Below are 21,938 nucleotides of genomic sequence, written 5' to 3'. Positions count from 1 at the left end.
GTGGTACAATTCAGCTGGTTCTATCCGGATCGCACGAACTGGTAGTGATGGCTGCGGGAGGCTCCGCCCACCTGCCCTGACATCATTTTTTACCCTCTGCACATGCGCGAAACGCTCTGTGCATGCGTGTAGGTAAGTGTGTGCACTCACATTTGCAAACTGGTAGCAAAAATAAGTGGATATCACTCCTGGTGCAAACACACTTTGCTATTTGTAAAGAGGGAGGTGTAAGATTTGGCTGTCTTCAACTTACAGCAGTTCATTTAGTGACCATCCGAAGTTACAACAGCACTGAAAAAATTGGCTTTTATGACTGGTTTTCACATTTACGACCGTTGCAGCATCCCCTTCGGACCAAATTCAGACAATCTGCAACTGGCTCATATTTATGACAGTAGTTCCGGGTGTCATGTGATTCCCCCTTTGCGGCCTTTTGACAAGCAAAAGTCAACGGGGAAGCCAGATTCGCTTAACAACCATGGCAAGAAAGGCCGTAAAATGGGGGCAAAACTCATGTAACAACTGCCTTGCGTAGCAATGAAAATTTTGGGCTCAACGGCGGTCGTAAGTCGAGGTCTACTTGTGTAGACTATGAAGCCTTTTCAAAGCAAAAAAATAAAAATAATAATTGCAGGGAAAACTCTTGTGTTTCCTGTATGCACAGTCTAAATGCAGTTGTGTTCCTTCAGACCATGGATCAAATCGGGTGGGCTGCTGGGAGTTCGCAGGGGTTCGGGAGAACCTCTAGCTAAGATTCTGTGCAGTTCAGAGAACCCCCAAATCCCACTCTTGGTTGGCCCTTCCCACCCCACCCCGCCCCTCCCAGGAGTCACCATGCAGTCCATTTTGGATGCAGGTAAGTGCAGGGCGTGCACAGAGGCTCAGGGAGGATGAAAAATGGATCTGCCTCTAGAGCCTGGGGAGGCCGTTTTCGCCCTCCCGGAGGCTCGAGAAAAGCCTCCGGAGCCCGGGGAGGGCAAAAACGCTCCTTCCCCACCATGGTGCAAGAGTCCGACTAGGCCATGCCCACCATGGCCAAGCCCACCCAGCAACTGGGTAGAGAACCCCTTGCTAAATTTTTTTGAAGCCCACCCCTGGATCAAATATTGATCTGTCTTCCATCTTCCTTCAGGCTATAGAAAAAAAAAAAAAACAACCCTAGGCTGCCTCTTTTGATCTACAATTTTAAATCATTTCTGGCCCTAATTTTCATGGGAGCGGAAACTTCTTGCAAAGTAGCAGCAGCTCCCCTCTTTCCTCGGGAGGGAAGAGCTGTCAGAGAGACGCCAATAGCCCCGCGAGAAATATTTCCTAGCATAGGGACAAGTTATGCGTTGAGATTGCCTGTTGAAACCCTGCTGGTTTTCCATTTGGTTGTACTTTTATTTGATCTGCCTTTCTCTCCATTTGAGGGAAGCCGGCGAAAGGGCGTTGAAATTTCCTTGTTTTTTTCGGTGAAAATTAAAATAACAAAACTCATACGCGCTGGGAGAAGCAGTTTTACCTTTCCCAACTGTTGTTATTAGCACATTTTAGGTCTCTGGGCTGAGAGGCCAGAAGTAAAAGAAATGAGTGCGTTCATCACAAAAGCTTGGACACACATACACAGAGAGAAATAAATAGATTTCTCTATTTACCCAAATAGAAGGGAGAAAAAGGTCATTTTGCCTACTCAAAAAAAAAACAAAACATTTTTGCTCCTGCATACGTCCAAAGGCAAATTCTTTCCAAAATAACTTTATTTTAACCAGTACACGCTGAAACGTTACCCCAAGCTGTCTGATTCTGAACAGCCACATCTCTAAAGGGTGGTGAAAATTTATTTATTTATTTATTTATTTTATTATATTTCTATACCGCCCTTCTCCTGCGGGACTCAGGGCGGTGTACAGCCAGGATAAAAACATAGCATATAAAATTTAAAAACATTTTAAAAACCAATTAAATAAATTTTGGCCCGAATTTAAAACAACCCAATTAAAACCGAAATTCGATTAAAAAACTGAGAGGATGGGATCAAGCCAGCCCAGCTAGATGGAATAGGTGTGTTTTCAGGGCCCGACGAAAAGTCCGGAGGTCTGATATCATGCGTATCTCAGGGGGCAGGTCATTCCAGAGGGCAGGTGCTGCCACAGAGAAGGCTCTCCCCCTGGGGGTCGCCAGCGGGCACTGCCTGGCCGACGGCACCCTGAGGAGGCCCTCTCTGTGCGAGCGAACCGGTCGGTGGGAGGCTATTGGCAGCAGAAGGCTGGTAGAAAAATGATTTTTCTACCAGCAAATTTGTTCCCCTAGCAGCTGGAGACCATGAGAAACATCCCTGTCGTCCGTTCTGGAGAAAGGGCGAGATAAAGCTTGATTTTGAGAGAGAAAATACATGGAGCACCTTCTCGGATAACATGCCCACATTAATAAAGGTGGCCTCAAAGGCAGGACCTCATCCGCTTCCTCTGAGCAACAGGCAAAGTTATTCCCCCCCTCCTCTACCTATAGTTTAGGCATATGTTCTTATTTCTTCTTCGTCTAGATCCGTGATGGCGAACCTATGGCATGCGGAGTCATGTCGCCTGGCACGCGTGGCGTCACCCATTCCTCTTTCGAGTTTCTGGCACGCATGTGTATGTGACAATCAGCTGGCCTTTTTGCGTGCGGCAATGACGGGAACTGGAAGAGCTGGTCTTCCATTTTCCTGCATGAGCATGTGCACGGGCCAGCTGATTGTCGCGAGCGAATGCACAGAAAATGGGAGGCTAGCTGGCTGTTTCGCGCTCGTGCAGGCACCAGAAACCGGAAGTTCATTTTCGGGCGTGCGCATGCGCCATTGGCAGCTCCTCTTACGGGTTGCGGCCCAGACAAGCACGCAAAGCAGCTCCCTTTTCAGCACTTGGTGCCGAAAAGGCTCATCATCACTGCTCTAGATGGTTTATTGATGGACCACCCCTGTTTCCATGATTTAATTTGCTTTGAGGTAGCATAGAATGCTTTATTTAAATAAATAAATAAATAAAAACCTTTCGATATGTTTGATAGTTTTGCAGTCTATCTGGAGGCGCTGCTTAGTTCCTAGATGAAGTAGCAAGGTAATTATTGAATCGATAGACAAATAAGTAAGTAAATATACAACTGGGGTACCCAGATGTTTTCTTTAAAAAGTGGATTTTATTTGCTTTAAACAGCATATAGTGCTTTATATATATATATATATAAAGTTTAGAGGGGTTCAGTAGTTTAGCAATCAATCTAAGGTGGGCTTAAATTCCTTGATGAATGATCAATGTCATTGATTAATCAATAGATAAATAAATATATGATTAAAGGGCCCCAGAAGTAAAAAAAAATGTGGATTTTATTTGCTTTGAGGAAGCATCAAATGCTTTATATATATATATATATATATAAACTTTGGAAGTGTTCAGTAGTTTTGCAATCTGTCTAAGGGCTTTTAGTTCCTAGGTGAATTAGCCAGGTGATTAATTAATCAATAGATAAATAAATATGTGAATGAATATATGATTAAGGGTGCCCAAAAGTAAAAACGTGGATTTTGTTTGCTTTGAGGAAGCATTGAATGCAGATAGATAGATAGATAGATAGATAGATAAATAGATAGATAGATAGATAGATAGATAGATAGATAGATAGATAGGCAGGCAGGCAGACAGACAGACAGACAGACAGACAGACAGACAGACAGACAGACAGACAGACATAAACTTTGGAAGTGATCGGTAGTTTTGAAATCTATCTGGGCGGCCTTGATTCCTAGATGAATTAGCAATGTAATTGATTGATCAATAGAGAAATAAGTAAATAAACATATGAGTAAGGGAGCCAAGAAATACAAACATCTGGAGCATCATGGAGAACTCTCTTATACCCAAAGTATCAAAGAAAGGTTCTTTGATGTTCTGGTTGAAATCAAATTGATATGATTCCTTATCGGTGTTGTGGAAGGATACTAACTATGCATATCCCTGAGAAAAAAAAAAAAGAGAGAGCGAGAGAGGTATATTCCATCTTTATTCCAGCAGGAGGCTGCCCATGACTGTGCTACAGAACAGCAAAGCCATTAGTGAAATATAGTGTAGCGAGCACTGGGGGGAAAAATGCACATTTAGTCCGAGGTGGGGTTTTGCAGAGAAAAACGTGGCATTTCAAAGCTCCTTGGATCACTTGGTTTGGGGCTCAGTAGCTTGTTGACGGTGCTAAAAAGTGTCTTGGAGGACCCTCTGTTGTGAAAAAAAAAACACAATTTTTTGGGGTGCAGGGATAAGGAGACTTCTGATTTGCAAGGCATTGGTGGTCTTGTAAATGGAGAGGGGAAAGGAATAGGGCTAGACTGGGAAGGGAAATCTATCACAGCCCAGGCTTCTCCTTCCGCATTCCGGCAGGTGTCAGTTGAAATCCTGTCCTTCCTTCAAAGCAATGACATTTTAAGTTAATTAAATGGAAGATAATTCCCTGGCCTTTTGCTTCCGCCGTTCTTGAAAACCCAACCCTCTCTGTCTCTGTCTGTGATACCCAAATCTTTTCCCTCCTCTCCATCTCTTTTTCCATCCAACCTTGATGAACAAGCTTGAGAGTGAGTGACACCTGTCTTCTCTTGTTTGCAACTATTATTATTATTATTATTATTATTATTATTATTATTTAATCTTTAGTAAGATTCACAGCCTTTGAGGCTGGTTAATAGCTCAGCAGCTCGAGTCCTAACCAAGGACCTAGGAACTGTTAAGGTATATTATTATTATTATTATTATTATTATTATTATTATTATTATTATTTAATCTTTAGTGAGATTCACAGCCTTTGAGGCTGGTTAATAGCTCAGCAGCTCGAGTCCTAACCAAGGACCTAGGAACTGTTAAGGTATATTATTATTATTATTATTATTATTATTATTATTATTATTATTATTATTATTATTAATTATGTCTTGGTTGTTGTTCAGAAGAAAGCAGCACCCTTAAGAAGCAAAAGCTCCTGGAAGGGGTTTTGAAGATCAGTTTGATGGCTTGGTCATAAACGGAGGCTACGGGTTCGAAATTCAGAACCAGAGAGGGTGTAGCATTGCTTAGACCTTTAAAAAAAATGGGACAGGAAGGAGACAATGCAATAGCTTTGATGATCACCGGGGTAGTTGCTTCTGCTTCATTTGTACTAACAGTTAGAAGGACAAGTAAATTGTGTTTCATTTTTGGGTTTTTTAATTATTATTTTTAAGCATATTGATTAGCCAGGCATCAGCCGAATCAGTTGGGAGACATGATGCAGGGGTCTGCTTGAAACCTTTCTAAGATCAACCACAGCTAAATGCTAACTGCCCCACGGTCAAAGCTGGCCTGCTGGATAAGATTGTCCCAAATCTTTGTGAGCAAATAAAGAGATTTCCCAAGGGGAAATAGGTTTGTCTCTCGGTCTCTTGCCCCAATGCTCTGCAGGCCGCGGAGTTTTAAATTCTGCCCACCTCTCTGTTGTGCAATGGTGGGTGTAAAATATGACGAATGTGGGGTACCAGAGGAAAATGGGGTGCTATCTCCACCCCAAATCTCCCAATGATGGGAATCATTTTGGGTTTTTAATGCAAGCTGAGAACATGAGAGAAAGGTTTCAGGTGGGGAGGGGGACGGGGTCTTAAAGGAACTTTGGGGGGGGTACCCTTGCGTCCAAGTCTTTTGACCAAAGTGGGGGCAAGGCTGTGGGAGGTGCAAATTAGAGTGGGCCCCACCAGGCATATAAATGATAGATTATATCACAGATTGAGATCAAACACACAGTTTCCAACATTGTGCCATTCAATTCAACAGTAACATGGTACAACCAACCACGTAATTCTCCCATTGCTTTCCTTTAAGTTTGTGCTTCGTTGTGGTTTGCTTAGGAACCAAGATTTTTTTGCAGTTTGGCTCCGTGTGGGTGAGAGGAATTAAATCCACGTCCCCATCCCAATACAGATAAACAATTCAGATACGGTACAACAGCCTGTAAAAATTGTAAATGCTATTTTTTGCTTTTATTATTATTTTTTAAACATTTTTTTTTGTGGTGGTTTTACAAAAAAAAATCAGTAATTGTTACTTTTTTTTCCCTTTTTTTACACTTTCTTTTTCTGATTATCGGCAGATCTTTCACACAGAGAGCTCTTATAGGAAATAACTCATTTCAGAAAGTTGAACGTCTTGAAAGGGTTTAGCCACAATAAAGCTAACATCCTGTCTTTTGGGACAGCTCCTTTAAAAAAAAAAAAAAAAAAACAGAACAAAACCAAAACATTTTCGGCACACAAAGGCCCCGGTAAGCCAAGTCAACCCTTATTGAATTGTCTTTTTTTTTTTTTAATTTATTTATTTTAGTAATTTGCTCACTGCTATTTGGTTGCACACCGAGTGAAATTTTCCCCCACTGGAAAAAAAAACAAAACAAAAACAAAATTAAAATCACACCTCACATTCCCTTGCTGGCTGCTGGTGGCACGTACAGGCTCCATATTCATTTATGATCACCAGAGCTCCTTCGAGGTGATTGGGTTTATAATCAACGTAATATTCCTGGGCTGACATGGCAGCCATTTGATGCATAGTCTGTTTTTGTTTCTGCTTCCGACGCTGGGTCACAAAACACTGCCTCAGCTGCCTGAGGCTGACCGGGAAACATTTCCAAGAGACATACAGTATCAAAACCACAATAAGGAAGGAGAAGATGAGGGCCATGGTCCCCGTCACCACCTTGTGGATCTGAACAGCATTCTCAGTCTTCTCGTTGGGGATGGTGAGGGTCACGACGTCGGTGGTTCCATCCCCTTCTGCCTCCTGCAGGTCAGAGGTCAGAGTCGAAGGATTATAGCCGGCTGTCGGGTCACTGTGGTTGACCGCAGCCGAGAGGAGGTCCCCATCGGTGGTGAAGTCCGTGGCATCTTCACACAAGTGAAAAGCATAGACAGCATCCAAGACATCCTCACCCTGTGCGTATTCAGGGGTGGCACAGAGCAAGTTGTTGTCGTAGCGGCCTTTAAAAGTGCTGAGCCAAGTGGCCAACGCGCAGATGTTTCGGCCACAATCCCAGGCGTTGGCCGAGAGGCTGATGCTAACAAGAGACTTCCAGGAGTTGAGGATCCTGGAGTGGACGTAGGTGAGCCGGTTGGAATCCAGTTGAAGGGACTGGAGGTGAGGTACACTTTCGAAAACATGAGGTTCAATGTATTCGATCTCGTTGCCGGAGAGGTCCATTTTCTCCAATTTCCATACCCAGTCCAAGGAGTTCACCACAATGGTGACTTTATTCCTCCGGAGACAGAGGGAGTGCAAAGAGAGCAACCTGGGGAAGTGGGCCAGGTTGACTTTCACCAAGTCGTTGTGCTCCAGGTGCAACTCGGTGAGTTTGAACAAGCCCGCAAAAGAGTTGCGAGCCAGGCTCTTCAACTGATTGTATCCTATGTCGAGAAACTTGAGGCTGCGGCAGTCTTGGAAGATTCGAACAGGCACAAACTTAAGGGCATTGGACCGCATGTGTAACGTGGTGAGTTTGCGCAACCCGTGAAACAGGTCCGGCTCCAAAGCCTGCAGATTATTGTAGGATAAATCCACACTGCGCAGATTTGGCATCGGCCGGAAAGTGCTGTTGGACAGTTGGGTGATCTTGTTGGAACTCAGCGTGAGCTCTTTCACTCGCCGGAGCTTCTGAAAGGCGTGTGCCTCGACGGAGTAAAGGTGATTGTGATCCAGAAACAGCCACGTGAGTTGCGTTAACCCGGTGAACTGTCCGTCACGCAGCTCCGAAAGGCTGTTGTACCGCAATGACAAACCCATCACGCTCGACAGGTTGTGCGGCATCTCGGTGAGATTCAGCGACTCGCAGTAGAGAAGCCTGCCCTCGCACCGACAAAGCTGCGGACACCCAGTGTGCACGGCTGGAAGCATTTTTAAAAAAACACCCAGGCTACACAGGATCAATCCTGGGGGCTTTTTCAGCAGCCAGTTTAAACAGACCCCAATGAGAAGGAAATCCATTAGCAAGAATATCCCCAAATGTGCTTGAGAAAGTCCATTGAATCTTTGACTGGTCACTTGCCTTTCTCCGTATAAATTCTACATCACATCATATGTCAGCAAAAGGGCAAGGGGACAGGCGCAGGCAAAAATAAGAGAGTCATCGGGCCAAATCTTGGACTTGTAGGGGGCTTCGGGGGGACATAAATGCAGCATGCAGGACTCTGTATTACAGCCTTTAAAGTTCAGAAGCATTCAAAAGATACACGAGAATCTGTCCATTTTTAGACACCGCCGCAAAGACGAGAACAATTATGGGGGGGGGAAAACACCCCTCTCCACGAGAGAATGAAATTAAAAAGTGTCTTACCCACCCTGTTCCAGAGATTGACAAGCTCCATTCAGCAGCTTCCTTTGTGTTTGACTTAATTATATGCAGGGCTCAAAAAGAGCTCTCTGTTGCTACAAATTCGGACGCTTTCAGCTTTTGGCACGGCTGGCAGGCGCACAATGTCTACTTTGCTTCATCTCGGAGGGCGAGAGGCATGTCCAGCTATCTCTTTTTTTTTCTTTTTTTCCTTTCCTTTCTGGTTTTTTCTTTTTTTCCCCTTCCTCCTCCTTATTTTTAAGCTGACTCCCAGCACCAAGTTTGTGAAGTAGGGGCATCACGGTTGATGATCATCCTTCCTTCCATTCTCTTCCTCTCCCTCTCTCTCTCTCTCTGTCCTTTTTCTCTGCAGTTCGTTCGGTGACGTGGGGAGGGAGAGGGCAGGAGGGGTGGGAAAAAAAATACACCCGGGAAAGAAGCAGAGACCCCCTTCCGAAACTCTGAACAGCTCCCCAGGATTTCGACAGTCTCTTTAGCGTCCGTCATTGGAGATGAACCGGGAACATCTTTCTACTCCTCCGAGGCAGCTTAAAATCCCTTTTCCAACCGGACGGGCTCAAAATGGCTTGATTTTCCATTCCTGCTTCTCTTGGCTTGTCAAAGAAGATGCTTAAGAGCAGGTGGGGGGGGGAGAAAAAAAAAAGAGAGAGAAAGCCAGAGAGCGAGGCTTCCTTGCAGCCCAGTAGGAAGAAGCTACAGCCTGCAGAGGCTTCTCCTGCTCGCTGAGTGTCGTAAGCTGTTCACGATCATCACAACCTGCGCTGTGCTTCACAAGAGACGGGCAAATGGAAAAAGGGGTGGGCATAAAATCAACATTTTAGTTTGAACCAGTAACGGGAGATAGGTTCACTGATGAAATGGAAAAAAGGCTTCTTCAGCCCTGCTGGCTGTTACCCCAACATATGCACACATGGACGGCACTCACAGAGCAACAGCTGCAGTAGCAAAAGGGAGCCAGCAATTCCATGGCCCCCCCTTCCTCCTCCTTCCCCCCCCCCCACACTTCTCTTTGTCTCAAGGGTCCAAGTGCAAAAAGGCAGATTTGGCATTCGGACGTGGGTGGCTGGACGCATCTCCCTTCCAGCATTTCAGGAGCACCATATTGCAATGCTGGGATTTTTGGTTTGGTGACTTAAGAGGAACCGCTTGACTTTTTCCATCCCATTTCACTTCTTCCGGACAACAGTGAACGGTGTGTGTGTGTGTGTGTGTGTGTGTGTGTGTGTGTGTGTGTGTGTGTGTGCTCTCTCTCGCTTGCTGGTGTTGTTTTGTTTTGCTTTTCCTTGCACAAACGAAAGATGCTTGCAAATATGACAAGGTGGATTTGGAGAGGATGCCTGTTGGGTTTTCTCCCTCATTTAAAAAAAAAAAAAAAAGATAAGAAAAAAAAAGGTGTTTAGCATATGCTGTTGCCAATGGCATCTTTGTGACCAAATTTTCAGGGATCTATGCGGGATCATACAATAGACTTATTCAGGCATTTAAGAGGCTGCGTTTATGAATCGGTCTGCCATTCAGCTTATTGTGTGTGTGTATGTGCGTTTCAGGGGAGGCTGGCGACTCTTGGCTTTAGAAAGGAAGAACGAGACCTCCAGATTTCTAAAACTGTAGGGCTGTTTTGTTCAATGGACCCCCCCCAAAAAAAAATGCCGGTCGGCTAATTTTTAACCATCATTAGCTATAGAGAAAGCCGCCGTTGACAATCTGTTTTGTGTTGTTGTTGTTTCCCCCCATTCCATTCTTTAGTGACTTTGAGGAAGGTATCAGCTCCGTTGCCACAGCTATGAAATCCACTTCTTTGACCATTTAGCAAACCCGCCTCAAATTAACCAGCCAATTTAAGTTTAAACAAGCCGGAATGCTTGATCCCAAAGCCTTGTGTTAACTTACGGAATGCAGAAGAAAATAGACCTTTTCAATTCATAACGACGACGTGTCTTTCCCCCCCCCCCTTGTTCTCCCCTCCCCCCCAAAAAAACCCCCCTGTTCCATTGAGGAAAATAGGATTGGAGACATCTTGTCTCTTAATGTCCTGCTGGCAGAAATCCTGATTTCCTTCTGAAATTAAGCGGTTGGGTTCAGGTGCTTCGGTTCAAAATCAGCAAAAACAAATGAGGGAGGGGTATGAAGTGACTGTCAATTGCCACTGCAAGGACGTGTATCCAACATCCAGCTTGGAAAATACAGGTAGTCCTCGAGATATGTCCATGAAAGAGCCCAAAATTTCTGTTAATAAGCGAGACATTTCTAAACTGAATTTTGCCCTGTATTACGACCTTTCTTGGCACAGTCGTTAAGTGAACTGCTGCAGTCGTTAAGCGAGCGACACGATTGTTAAGTGACTCTGGCTTCCGCGTTGACTTTGCTTGTCGGAAGGTCGCAAAAGGGGATCATATGACCCTAGGACACTGGAACCGTCATAAGTACATGCCAGTTGCCAAGCATTTGAATTTTGATCACATGATTATGGGGATGGTGCAACATAAGTGTAAAAAACAAGTCATAAGTTCGATCATGTGACTAATGCGGCTGCAGCAATGGTGTGAAAAATGGTCATAAGTCTTTTTTTTTTCTTCAGTGTAACATTGAATGGTCACTAAACGAATTGTTGTAAATCGAGGACCACCTGTAGAAGCAGATGAAAGCCCATCAAGGCAAAGTTGTGATTTATTTAGTCCAGAGATATTATCTGGAAGACTCCGGTTCAAGATACAAAGAGGATGGTGTCAGCTTCAATAGGTTGCTGCAAATATTCATAAGAAAGTACTTAGAAAATTGAGATCATTTCATCCTCATCATAATCATCATCAGAGTTGGAATGGACCTTGGAAGTCTTCTAGTCCAACCCCCTACTCAAGCAGAAGACCCTATACCATCTCAGACAAACGGTTGTCCAATCTCTTCTTAAAAAACCTCATGGATGGAGACATTTGGAGAAATAAACAGTGATCAAACCACCAGAGATTCTCTAAAACATAAACCATTGCATACAAACTGAGTTTGCAGATGGTTTTCAAATAGAAACTAATGCTCCTATGCCTTCAACCAGTATGGAATTTGTCAAGGAATTGTGTAGCAGCTGTCCAGATGAAGTCGGAGATACTAGCACAAAATTAAAATATAATTGTGTGTGTATATAGTATGTATATATATATACCGTATATATACATATATATATACCCTGTTTCCCCTAAAATAAGACATCCCCTGATAATAAGCCCAATTGGGCTTTTGAGCCCATGCACTAAAATAAGCGCCCCCTGAAAATAAGCCCCCCGCCCTGAAAATAAGCCCTCCCTGAAAATATTTAAATACATGTGCAGCCGGTCCCTGCCATTTCCTCTGGTTTCCTCCACGCGCCCCAAAATAATAAGACCTCCCCAAAAATAAGGCCAAGTGCTTATTTCAGGGTTCAAAAAAATATAAGACGGAGTCTTATTTTTGGGGAAACACAGTATACACACAGACACACACACACACACACACAGAGAGAGAGAGAGAGAGAGAGAGAGAGAGAGAGAGAGAGAGAAGATAGATAGATAGATAGATAGATAGATAGATAGATAGATAGATCAATCGATCTTCATCTTGGCAGCTGCTATGCAATTCCTTCACACACACACATACACACACACACACACCCTTCAAATTTTCAGCAGTCTTTGTCATCATCCAAAAAAGGAAGGATACAGGATAGTCAGGCACACAAGAACATCATGAGGTAAATCTAAAAGAAGTCTACAGAACGCACTGAAGAGAAAAAGGCGGGAAAAAAGTGGGAATACAAGAATATCATGAGGTAAATTAACAGTATATAGAACACAGTGAAGAGAAAAAGGCAGGGAACAAGGGAAACGGCCCCTTCGTACTCACGGCAACCAATCATAGTATAGATTACCTCATGCATGAGTCAGCACCAGGGGTGAAATCTAGCAGGTTCTGACAGGTTCTGGAGAACTGGTAGCAGTCATTTTGAGTAGTTCGGAGAACCGGCAAATGCCACCTCTGACTGGCTCCAGAGTGGGGTGGGAATGGAGATTTTGCAATATCCTTCCCCTAGGAGTGGGGAGGGAATGGGGATTTTGCAGTATCCTTCCCCTGCCACATCCACCAAGCCGCGCCCACCAAGTCACACCACACCTACCAAGCCACACCCACAGAACCAGTAGTAAAAAAAACTGAATTTCACCACTGGTCAGCACTCTAACTAATCCACTCCAGGTTGTCCTTGACCACAACTGAGCCCAAAATTTCTGTTGCTAAGCGAGACATTGGTTAAGTGAATTTTGCCCATTTTACGGCCTTTGTTGCTCCAAGTGGTTTAGTGAATCTTTGTAGGTCTTAAGTTAGTAACAGGATTGTTAAGTGACTCTGGCTTCCCCGTTGACTTTGCTGGTCAAAAGGTTGCAAAATGGGATCAGGTGACCATGGGAACACACCAACCGTCATAAATATGAGTCACTTGCCAAGCCTCTGAATTTTGATTACTTGACCAATGGGGATGCTTTAAGGGTCGTAAGTGTGAATAACAGTCCCTTTTTCCAGTGCCATTGTAACTTCCAACGGTCACTAAATGAACTATCGAAAGTCAAGGACTACCTGTAGAACTGTGTGTTCTGGCCTATTGTATACTTTACTGTTCCAGCTATTAAATTCAATCTCTTAACAGAATAACAGGTAGTCCTCAACCTATGACAATAACTGAGCCCAAAATTTCCACTGCTTAGCCAGACTTAGCCAGTAAACATTTAGTGACAGTTTCTATTTGGACACTTGGCAACTGACTCACATTTATGACGGTTGCATAAATGCCCTGAGGTCATGTGATCCCCTTTTGTAACCTGCCCCCAAATCTGGCTTTCCTATTGATTTTGAAAAAAACAAAATCAATAGGAAAGCCATATCCACTTATCAACCATGTTACTAACTTAACAATGAGCTGTGAGCCATTTAACAACTGTGGTAAGAAAGGTCTTAAAACGGGGCAGCATTCACTGAACAATGGTCTCACTTAGCAACAGAACTTTTGACTCAGTTGTGGTTGTAAGTTGAGGACTACCTGTATAATAACTTTTGGATCGCACATCACCGTCAGATTATTTTATAAATACCGTAGATGTCCAGCTGAGCCACAAAAGACAAAAAACTAAGATAATATGGAAGAACACACAGTCCTTACTCACTGTTTCTTCTCTAAACTGGCAGCATTGAAGTATCTCTCTTCTTCACCATGTTCAACCTTTTGCTTTTACTTTTTCAAGATTACTTTTTGGGTTCAATCTTGCAGAAACATTATTATTATTATTATTACTATTATTATCTTTTGCATAACAGAATTACCAGTTGCTTTTACTAGTATCCATTCATTGGATTATACCTTCAATGTGAAATACGAAACAAACTTCAGAATTCTCTTTAAAGCAAAGAGTTGAGGGTTTTTTTAAAAAAAAAGAGAGAAAAATGTGTAAGCAGTAAGAAAGCAATTAAAATAAATATAGAATACTTTAATTATATAAATACAGACTGTTATCTCAGGATGTAGATACATAACACATCATGTTCTAGGAGCTGCATACTAATAAACCCCAAAACAACAACAAAAATGCATATAGTTAATTTTAATGTAAGCTAAAAATACCGTATGTATAGTTTTCTCTCCTTAAACATAGTTTCATCTTTCACATTAAGAAATTACATTACATTATTAGCACCATTTGGAAGAGTTTAACGGTGCTCTTTTGAATTAGGCAATGATCTGTTTGAGCAAAAATTTCTAGGTATATTTTCCCAAATGTACCCACTTAATTTTTGGGAATTTGGCAACGTGAACTAATGATCATATTTTTAACTCCTTCTCTGAGGAGGTGAAATCTATACTAGTAGTCCTTGACTTAATTAAGTCCAAAATTTCCATTGCTAAGTGAGACCGTTGTTAAGTGAGTTATCCCCATGTCATGTCACTTTTTTCAGTGCCGTTGTAACTTTGAATGGTCACTAAATGAACGGTGTAACTCGAGGATTACCTGTCATGATCTTTGTTCATGTAGAATCCAGGGATTAGGATTCTACATGATTCTACTTAATCCCAAAGATATTGGGATTAAGCCTCTTTTGACGCAACAGGGACGTTCTGTGCAAGTATGCAACGTTTGTTATAAGCATAGTATCATCATATCCTGCCCGAAGCAGCTTTTTCAGCTTCATTTGATTAGTCAAGTACTATTTTTCTATGATTCATGTTGTTTCAAGAATTAAAAGGACTCCAATATATAAGTGCAAGAGAATTCCCCATGCTGGCTGGGGAATTCTGGAAGTTGAAGTCCACACATGTTAAGGTTGCCCCAAACCCTACACCATTTCAGACAGATGGTTGTCCAATCTCTACAAAAGCCTTCTAGATATTGACCATTTTCAGCTTTTGCCTACAATTCCATCTTCTGGGCAGATGTTAGAACTAAAGGACTCCTACCTTTTTTATTTGTTTGTTTGTTTTATTTTTTAACAACTGATTGACATCTCTCTCTCTCTTTGTCTGTCTCTCTCTCTCTCTGTCTCCCTCTGTCTCTCTCTCTGTCTCTCTGTGTGTGTCTCTGTCTCTCTGTCTTTCACTGTCTCTCTCTCTCTGTCTCTCTGTCTGTGTCTGTCTCTCTCTCTGTCTCCCTCTGTCTCTCTCTCTGTCTCTCTGTGTGTCTCTCTGTCTCTCACTGTCTCTGTCTCTCTCTGTCTCTCTGTCTCTCTGTCTGTGTTGCTGTCTCTCTCTCTCTCTCTCTCTGTGTGTGTGTGTCTGTCTCTCTGTGTCTGTCTCTCTATCTCTGTCTCTCTCTGTCTCTGTCTCTCTCTCTGTCTGTGTCTCTCTGTCTCTGTCTTTCTTGTCTCTCTGTCTCTGTCTGTGTCTCTCTGTCTCTCTGTCTCTCTCTCTCTTTCTCTCTCTCTCTGTCTCTCTCTCTCTGTTTCTCTCTCTCTCTCTCTCTCCCTCTGTCTCTCTCTCTGTCTCTCTGTCTCTCACTGTCTCTGTCTCTCTCTCTCTCTCTCTCTCTCTCTGTGTGTCTGTCTCTCTCTCTGTCTCCCTCTGTCTCTCTGTGTGTCTCTCTGTCTCTCACTGTCTCTGTCTCTCTCTGTCTCTCTGTCTCTCTGTCTGTGTCGCTGTCTCTCTCTCTCTGTGTCTGTCTCTCTCTGTCTCTCTGTCTCTGTCTCTGTCTGTCTGTCTGTCTGTGTCTCTCTCTGTCTCTGTCTCTGTCTCGCTCTCTGTCTCTGTCTCTGTCTCTGTCTCTGTCTCTGTCTCTGTCTCGCTCTCTGTCTCTGTCTGTGTCTCTCTGTCTCTCTCTGTCTCTCTCTGTCTCTGTCTCTGTCTCTGTCTCTGTCTCTCTCTCTCTCTCTCTCTCTCTCTGTGTGTGTGTGTGTGTGTCTTTCTCTCCCTCCCTCCCTCAGTCTCTTTCTCAGAGTCTCTCTCTTTTTCTCTATCTTTAGGTCATGTTCCCCCATCCCCAAACCAAATTCTATAGGTGACATGCGGTAATTGAAAAGTTATCGCACGTCACTTACAGGAGTTGGGTATATCTAGATCTATCTAAAAAAAGGAATAGGGTGACATGATAGCAGTGTTCCGATTTTAGAGCGGCTGTCACAGAGAAGGGAGAAGGTCAACCTATTTTCCAAAGCACCTGAAGGCAGAACAAGAAACAATGGTTAGAAACTAACCAAGGAGAGAAGCGACCTAGAACTACGGAGAATTTTCCTGACAGTTAGAACAATTAATCAGTGGAATGACTTGCCTCCATAAGTTGTAGGTACTCCATCATTGGAGGCTTTCACAAAGAGACTGGACTTCCCTCTCTCAGAAATGGTATAGGGTCTCCTCAAGCAGAGGGTTGGACTAGAAGACCTCCAATGTCCCTTCCAGCTCTCTTATTCTGTATTCTATATTTCTGTGATATTGGAGGACTCAAAAGTTCTCCACTCCAAGACCAGTTAGCACAGGTGCTATCTCGTGGGTGGCAAAATCCCCACAGGTTGTGTCTTAGAGTTGTTACGTATTGTCATATATAATGATTGCACTTGCACAAATTCTACCACGTCGATGCAAACAGGAAATCACATTAACTTGTTTAAAAGGGGGGGGGAGCAAAAAAAGAGAGACTTGTATGCAGGGGTGAAATGCTCCCGGTTCGGACCAGCTCGGGCGAGTAGGTAGCGATGGTGGCGGGCAGTTTGGAGAACCGGTAGCAAAAATCCCTGCCCCCGCCCCCCCCCCCGCCCAGCTGAGCCGCGCGATCATCAGAGCCTTTTTTTTTCTTTTAAATAGCTCTGACGATCCAAGCTCCGACGATCCCAGCTGAGTTGCCTGCTAATCAGGCAACTCAGCTTGGATCGCCAGAGCCATGTAAAAGAAAAAAAGTTTTTTTTCTTTTAAATGGCATGGATGAGCCAAGCTCTGACGATCCCAGCTGAGTTGCCTGCCAATCAGGCAACTCAGCTGGGATCGTCAGAGCCTTTTGAAAGCATTTTTTTTTAACATGGTTTTACATGTAAAAAATGGTTTTAAAAGTAAAAAAAAAAAATTGGCCACGCCCACCCAGTCACATTACCCCCCCACACCAAGCCACGCCCACAGAACTGGTAGTAACAAATTTTAGATTTCACCCCTGCTTGTATGTATAATGAACAATTGATCTTTCCTTGCAGTGTAATGGATCACACGCTGTTTGAATCTTATTTCCTGCAGCAAAATATATCTAAGAAAGAGTTTCGGGTGATTTTATGCGTCTCATATATACAAAGGCTGCTGGACGAGCCTTTCCCAACCCAAGGTTGGACTCCAACTCCCAAGATGCTCAGCTGCTTTAAGGCCACCAGACTTTAATGCCAACTACTGCACGATTCTTTCCATTCTGTCCACAGTTTGTAAAGGGTGGTTGTATTGCTTCGTTTAGTGACATTATTCCTAACCAGCTTCCAGCTCATTAAGAGTTTCTCAAAGCCTGGTGGCTCAGCAGACTGATAGCATTGTGATTAACATCAGCTGTCTGCAATTACTGTAAGTTCGAACCTCACCAGGCTCAAGGTTGACTCAGCCTTCCATCCTTTCTAAAGTAGGTAAATTTCTAAGGTAGGTATATGTATAAAGGGCTGGCATTTTTCCCGAGAGACCTCTTTTTTCCCCACACTGAAATAGCAAAGAACCAGCAAAAGGCACTAGATAGCTAGGATAGCTTGTGTTGCTTTGTCATCAATAGCATAAACAATTTCACATTTGCAGGATAATTTCTATTAGCATCCTGCATGAGCATTTTTCAAATTTGGCAACTTCAAGATGGAGGGACAATACAGCCCTCTCTAAGTAGTTTCCAGAGTCAGCATATTGACCCCCAACAATCTGGGTCCTCATTTTACCAACCTTGGAAGGACGGAAGGCTGAGTCAACCTTGAGCTTGTCAGGATCGAACTGCTAACAGTTGGCAGAGTCACCCTGCAATACTGCAATCTAACCACTGGGCCACTATGGCTTCCTTCCTTCCTTCCTGCTTCAGAGGTGGGTTTCAGCAGGTTCTGAGCAGTTCTGGGGAACCGGTAGCAGAAATTTTGAGTAGTTCGGAGAACCAGTAGTAAAAATTCTGACTGGCCCCACCCCCATCTACTCTCTGCCTCCCGAGTCCCAGCTGATTTTGCAGTAACCTTCCGCTGGAGTGGTAAGGGAATGGAGATTTTACAGTATCCTTCCCCTGCCACACCCACCAAGCCAAGCCACGCCCACAGAACCGATAGTAAAAATTTTTGAAACCCACCACTGGAGGAAGGGAATAAATAACAATGGTACTTAGACTTATATACCACTTCACAGTGCTTTCCAGCCCTCTCTAAGTGGTTTTCAGAGTCAGCATATTGCCCCTAACAATCTGGCTCCTCATTTTACTGACCTCGGAAGGATGGAAGAGAGAAAGAGAGAGGTAAGTAGAGGGGAGGGAGGGAGGGAGGGAGGGAGGGAGGGAGGGAGAGAGAGAGAGAGAGAGAGAGAGAGAGAGAGAGAGAGAGAGAGAGAGAGAGAGAGAGAAGAAAGAAAAAAGAGAAGGATACAGACAGAGAGGAAGGAAGGAAGGAAGGAAAAGGAAGAAAGAAAGGCAGGGAGGGAGGAAGGAAGGAAAAGAAAGATGAAAGAAAGAAAGGGAGGGAGGGAGAGAAAGATAGGGACAGAGGGAGGGAGGAAAAGAAAGAAAGAAAGAGAGAGAGAAAAAAAGAGAGAGACAGGAAGGAAGGAAGAGAAAGGAAAGAAAGAAAAGGAAGGAAGGAAGGAAGGAAGGAAGGAAGGAAGGAAGGAAGGAAGGAAGGAAGGAAGGAAGAGAATTCCTTTTTCTGGAAATATAAAAGGCAGGTGAAAATGTAAACTGAGGATTTTAAATTAGAAATAGGATGAACTGGACTCTTGGTTTTTCTGGAGTGATTCTCGGACCATTTACCTAGCTGTTCTCAAGAACTTTGCATAGTTGTGAGTCAGAGCCCAACTCCCTTCCCTGGGTGTCCCAACACTTAGATGGTTCATGAGAACAGATCGGCGCCTAAAAAGCTAACTCACTGAAGTGTTTAATGTGGCAAGACAAGTAGCAATGTGAGTACTCAAATTCATAAAACTGAAAATAACATAACACCTCCCAAGTGCAGTTACCAATTGGGAGTTTACATGTGCTGTGCTAAGTGGAGCTGTGATCCCACACAAGTAGCCTAATAAGAGGGGAAAAAATGCAAATAAGAAATAAAGTGAGGAATATCTAATATAGGATTGCATCAGGCTGCAGATCTACAGGCTCCATCTCTTCAGCACTCAGAATTTTCTACAAAGAACATCCTACTCAATAAAGTTTGTGCTTTAGAGTTGTTATTATGGTGTACGGGACACACAGTAATTCAGGTGGTAAATTCATTTTGGATGAAAATTTGAATGCAAAATGTAAGAGACGAACAAACGCAACCATAAGCATCCTAGAATGCAGCAGTAGCCACAATATTGGCTTCCAGTTTCTTTCTGGGTACAATTCAAGATGCTGGTCCTCAGCATCTTTAAAGGCCTACATGAGAGAGGGCCAGGTTTTCTGCTGGACCCCTTTTTCCCAAGGACCTCCACCCATTCTGCCAGGTCATATAGTGTGAGCACGCCCCCTAGCCCCTTCTTCGAAATATTGCCTTTCTGTTGGGAGCTAGGAAGGGTGCCTTCTCTGTGCCAGGCCCTCCCCTATGGAACTCTTTGCCACATGAACCTCAGTATGCCTCCACCCTTCTAGCTTTCTCTGAAGCTCAGAAGTCCTGGATTTTCCCCCAAGTGCTAGGATAAGATTAGATCCAGGCACATCAATAATTTCACTTGGCATAAGGGCTTTGTTGATTTTAATGTTTTGATGTTTTTAGTTTATAGTTTTAATACGATGATTTTGTATGTTGTTTTAATTTGTGATTGGGAACCATCCAGTTAGAAGATGGGCAGCTATCTAAATATTTTGGATGGATGGATGGATGGATGGATGGATGGATGGATGGATGGATAGATGGATACACAGATAGATACATGGATGGATGGATGGATGGGTGGGTGGGTGGATGGATTGATGGATAAACAGAGAGGATAGATAGATAGATAGATAGATAGATAGATAGATAGATAGATAGATAGATAGATAGATAGATAGATAGATAGATAGGATGGATGGACGGACAGACCAATCAATCAGATGGATTAATAGATGGACAGATAGATAAACAGAGAGAACAGATGGATAGATAGATGGATGGATGGATGGACGGACGGACGGACGGACGGACAGACAGACAGACAGACAGACAGACAGACAGACAGACCACCCGATCAGATGGATGAATGGATGGACAGATAGATAGAGAGAACAGATAGATTGATAGATAGATAGATAGATAGATAGATAGATAGATAGACAGACAGACAGACAGACAGACAGACAGACAGACAGATAGACCACTCGATCAGATGGATGAATGGATGGACAGATAGATAGAGAGAACAGATAGATTGATAGATAGATAGACAGACAGACCACTCGATCAGATGGATGAATGGATGGACAGATAGATAGAGAGAACAGATAGATCGATAGATTGATTGATAGATAGATAGTTCGATTGATTGATTGATAGATAGATAGATAGATAGATAGATAGATAGATAGATAGACAGACCAATCGATCAGATGGATGAATGGATGGACAGATAGATAGAGAGAACAGATAGATTGATAGATAGATAGTTCGATAAATTGATAGATAGATAGATAGATAGATAGATAGATAGATAGATAGATAGATATGGAGGGAGGGAGGGATGGGAAGGTAGGTAGGTAGATGTCTGCTTAGTTCAATGAGACAACATTTTCCAAGTTTTCACATGGTATTATGACACCCCTGCAACCCAGTTAAAAACATTATTCCAAGTAGTTTGTCAAATGTGTACCAGATAGTTCCAGTTCTTTACAGCGAGTGGATTTCTCCTTCAGTGGAGCTATCGATTCAGTTATCTGCCCCAGCCCTTATCCTTGCAAGGCACCATCCTTTACAGACTTTTTGTGCAGAAGACACTTGTGACTTCCCTTGGGGAACCTCTCTTCCCCAAAAGATAAGACCTCGAATCCAGAAAGCTACGAGGGGAATTCTGTTTTGCATAAGTGGGCGTCCAGGCTGCGCTATATTGTGGGCGTTTGTACTGTTATTTCTGAAATTCTCTGTGATGTATACAGAAAAACACTTTGGACTATTTCTGATCCACATCAATTTCACACATTTTCATTTGGAAATCCTTGTCGGTTTCTTCATACATTCATCTTCAACCTCTGCAAAACAGGTTTTTCAACGTTTTCTCTGAAAAGTTTCCTCTCTCTAAATAAGTTTGTTTTCAAAGTACTTATTTCCATTCAGGTAGTCCTCAACTTACAACCATTTGTTTAGTGACCGTCTGAAGTTACGATGCTTCTGAATATTGCGATTTACAACAGTCCTTGCACTTACGGCCGTCACAACCTCAGTGCTGTCATCAGAATTTGGGCACTAGGCAACTGTCGTGTGTTGACAACAGTTGCAGCTTCTTGGAGTTGCTTTTATTTTATCAAGCTGGCCTCGCCTAAATCTTCTCCCTTTTAAATGTAAATTCTAAATTTTAATGGATTTTAAAATGGGTATTTTTAAATGGGTATTAATTCAGCCAAATTTATTTAATCCGTTTTATTCGATTTTAAATTTTGTATATTTATGTGTTTTACTTCATGGCTGTGCACCGCCCTGAGTCCTTCGGGAGTAGGGCGGTATAGAAATTCAATAATAAATAAATAATAAATAAATAAATAAATTGCCATTTGCGGCCACCCCAGGGGGCTCCTGACAAGCAAAGTCAGTGGGGGAAGCCTGGTTCACTTAACAACCACGTAATTCACTTAACAACTGTGGCAAAAAAGATAAATAAAATTGTACGCTTAATTTTCACATCGCTTAGCAATAGAAATTCCCATCGCAATTGTGGTCATAAGTCGAGGACTACCTGTACTAATGCCACACATTTACC

The 21,938-nt window shown here is 43.1% G+C and overlaps 2 protein-coding genes across 2 annotated transcripts in view; one reads left to right on the top strand and one right to left on the bottom strand.

The window, feature by feature from the left end:
* Nucleotides 1-21,938, top strand: part of CTNNA2 (catenin alpha 2) — a 613,234-nt gene that overhangs the window by 325,207 nt on the left and 266,089 nt on the right. The gene's annotated exons all lie outside the window — the stretch shown is intronic.
* LRRTM1 (leucine rich repeat transmembrane neuronal 1) lies at nt 6,436-8,004 on the bottom strand. The gene has a single exon (XM_070948864.1). The coding sequence runs from the start codon at nt 8,002-8,004 to the stop codon at nt 6,436-6,438; it is 1,569 nt and encodes a 522-aa protein (XP_070804965.1).

Source organism: Pituophis catenifer, unplaced genomic scaffold (genome assembly GCF_029215685.1).
Source record: "Pituophis catenifer annectens isolate HBS135680 unplaced genomic scaffold, rPitCat1.0.hap2 SCAF_8, whole genome shotgun sequence".
Classification (NCBI taxonomy): Eukaryota; Metazoa; Chordata; class Lepidosauria; order Squamata; family Colubridae; genus Pituophis; species Pituophis catenifer.
This window is presented reverse-complemented; position numbering and strand designations above follow the sequence as displayed.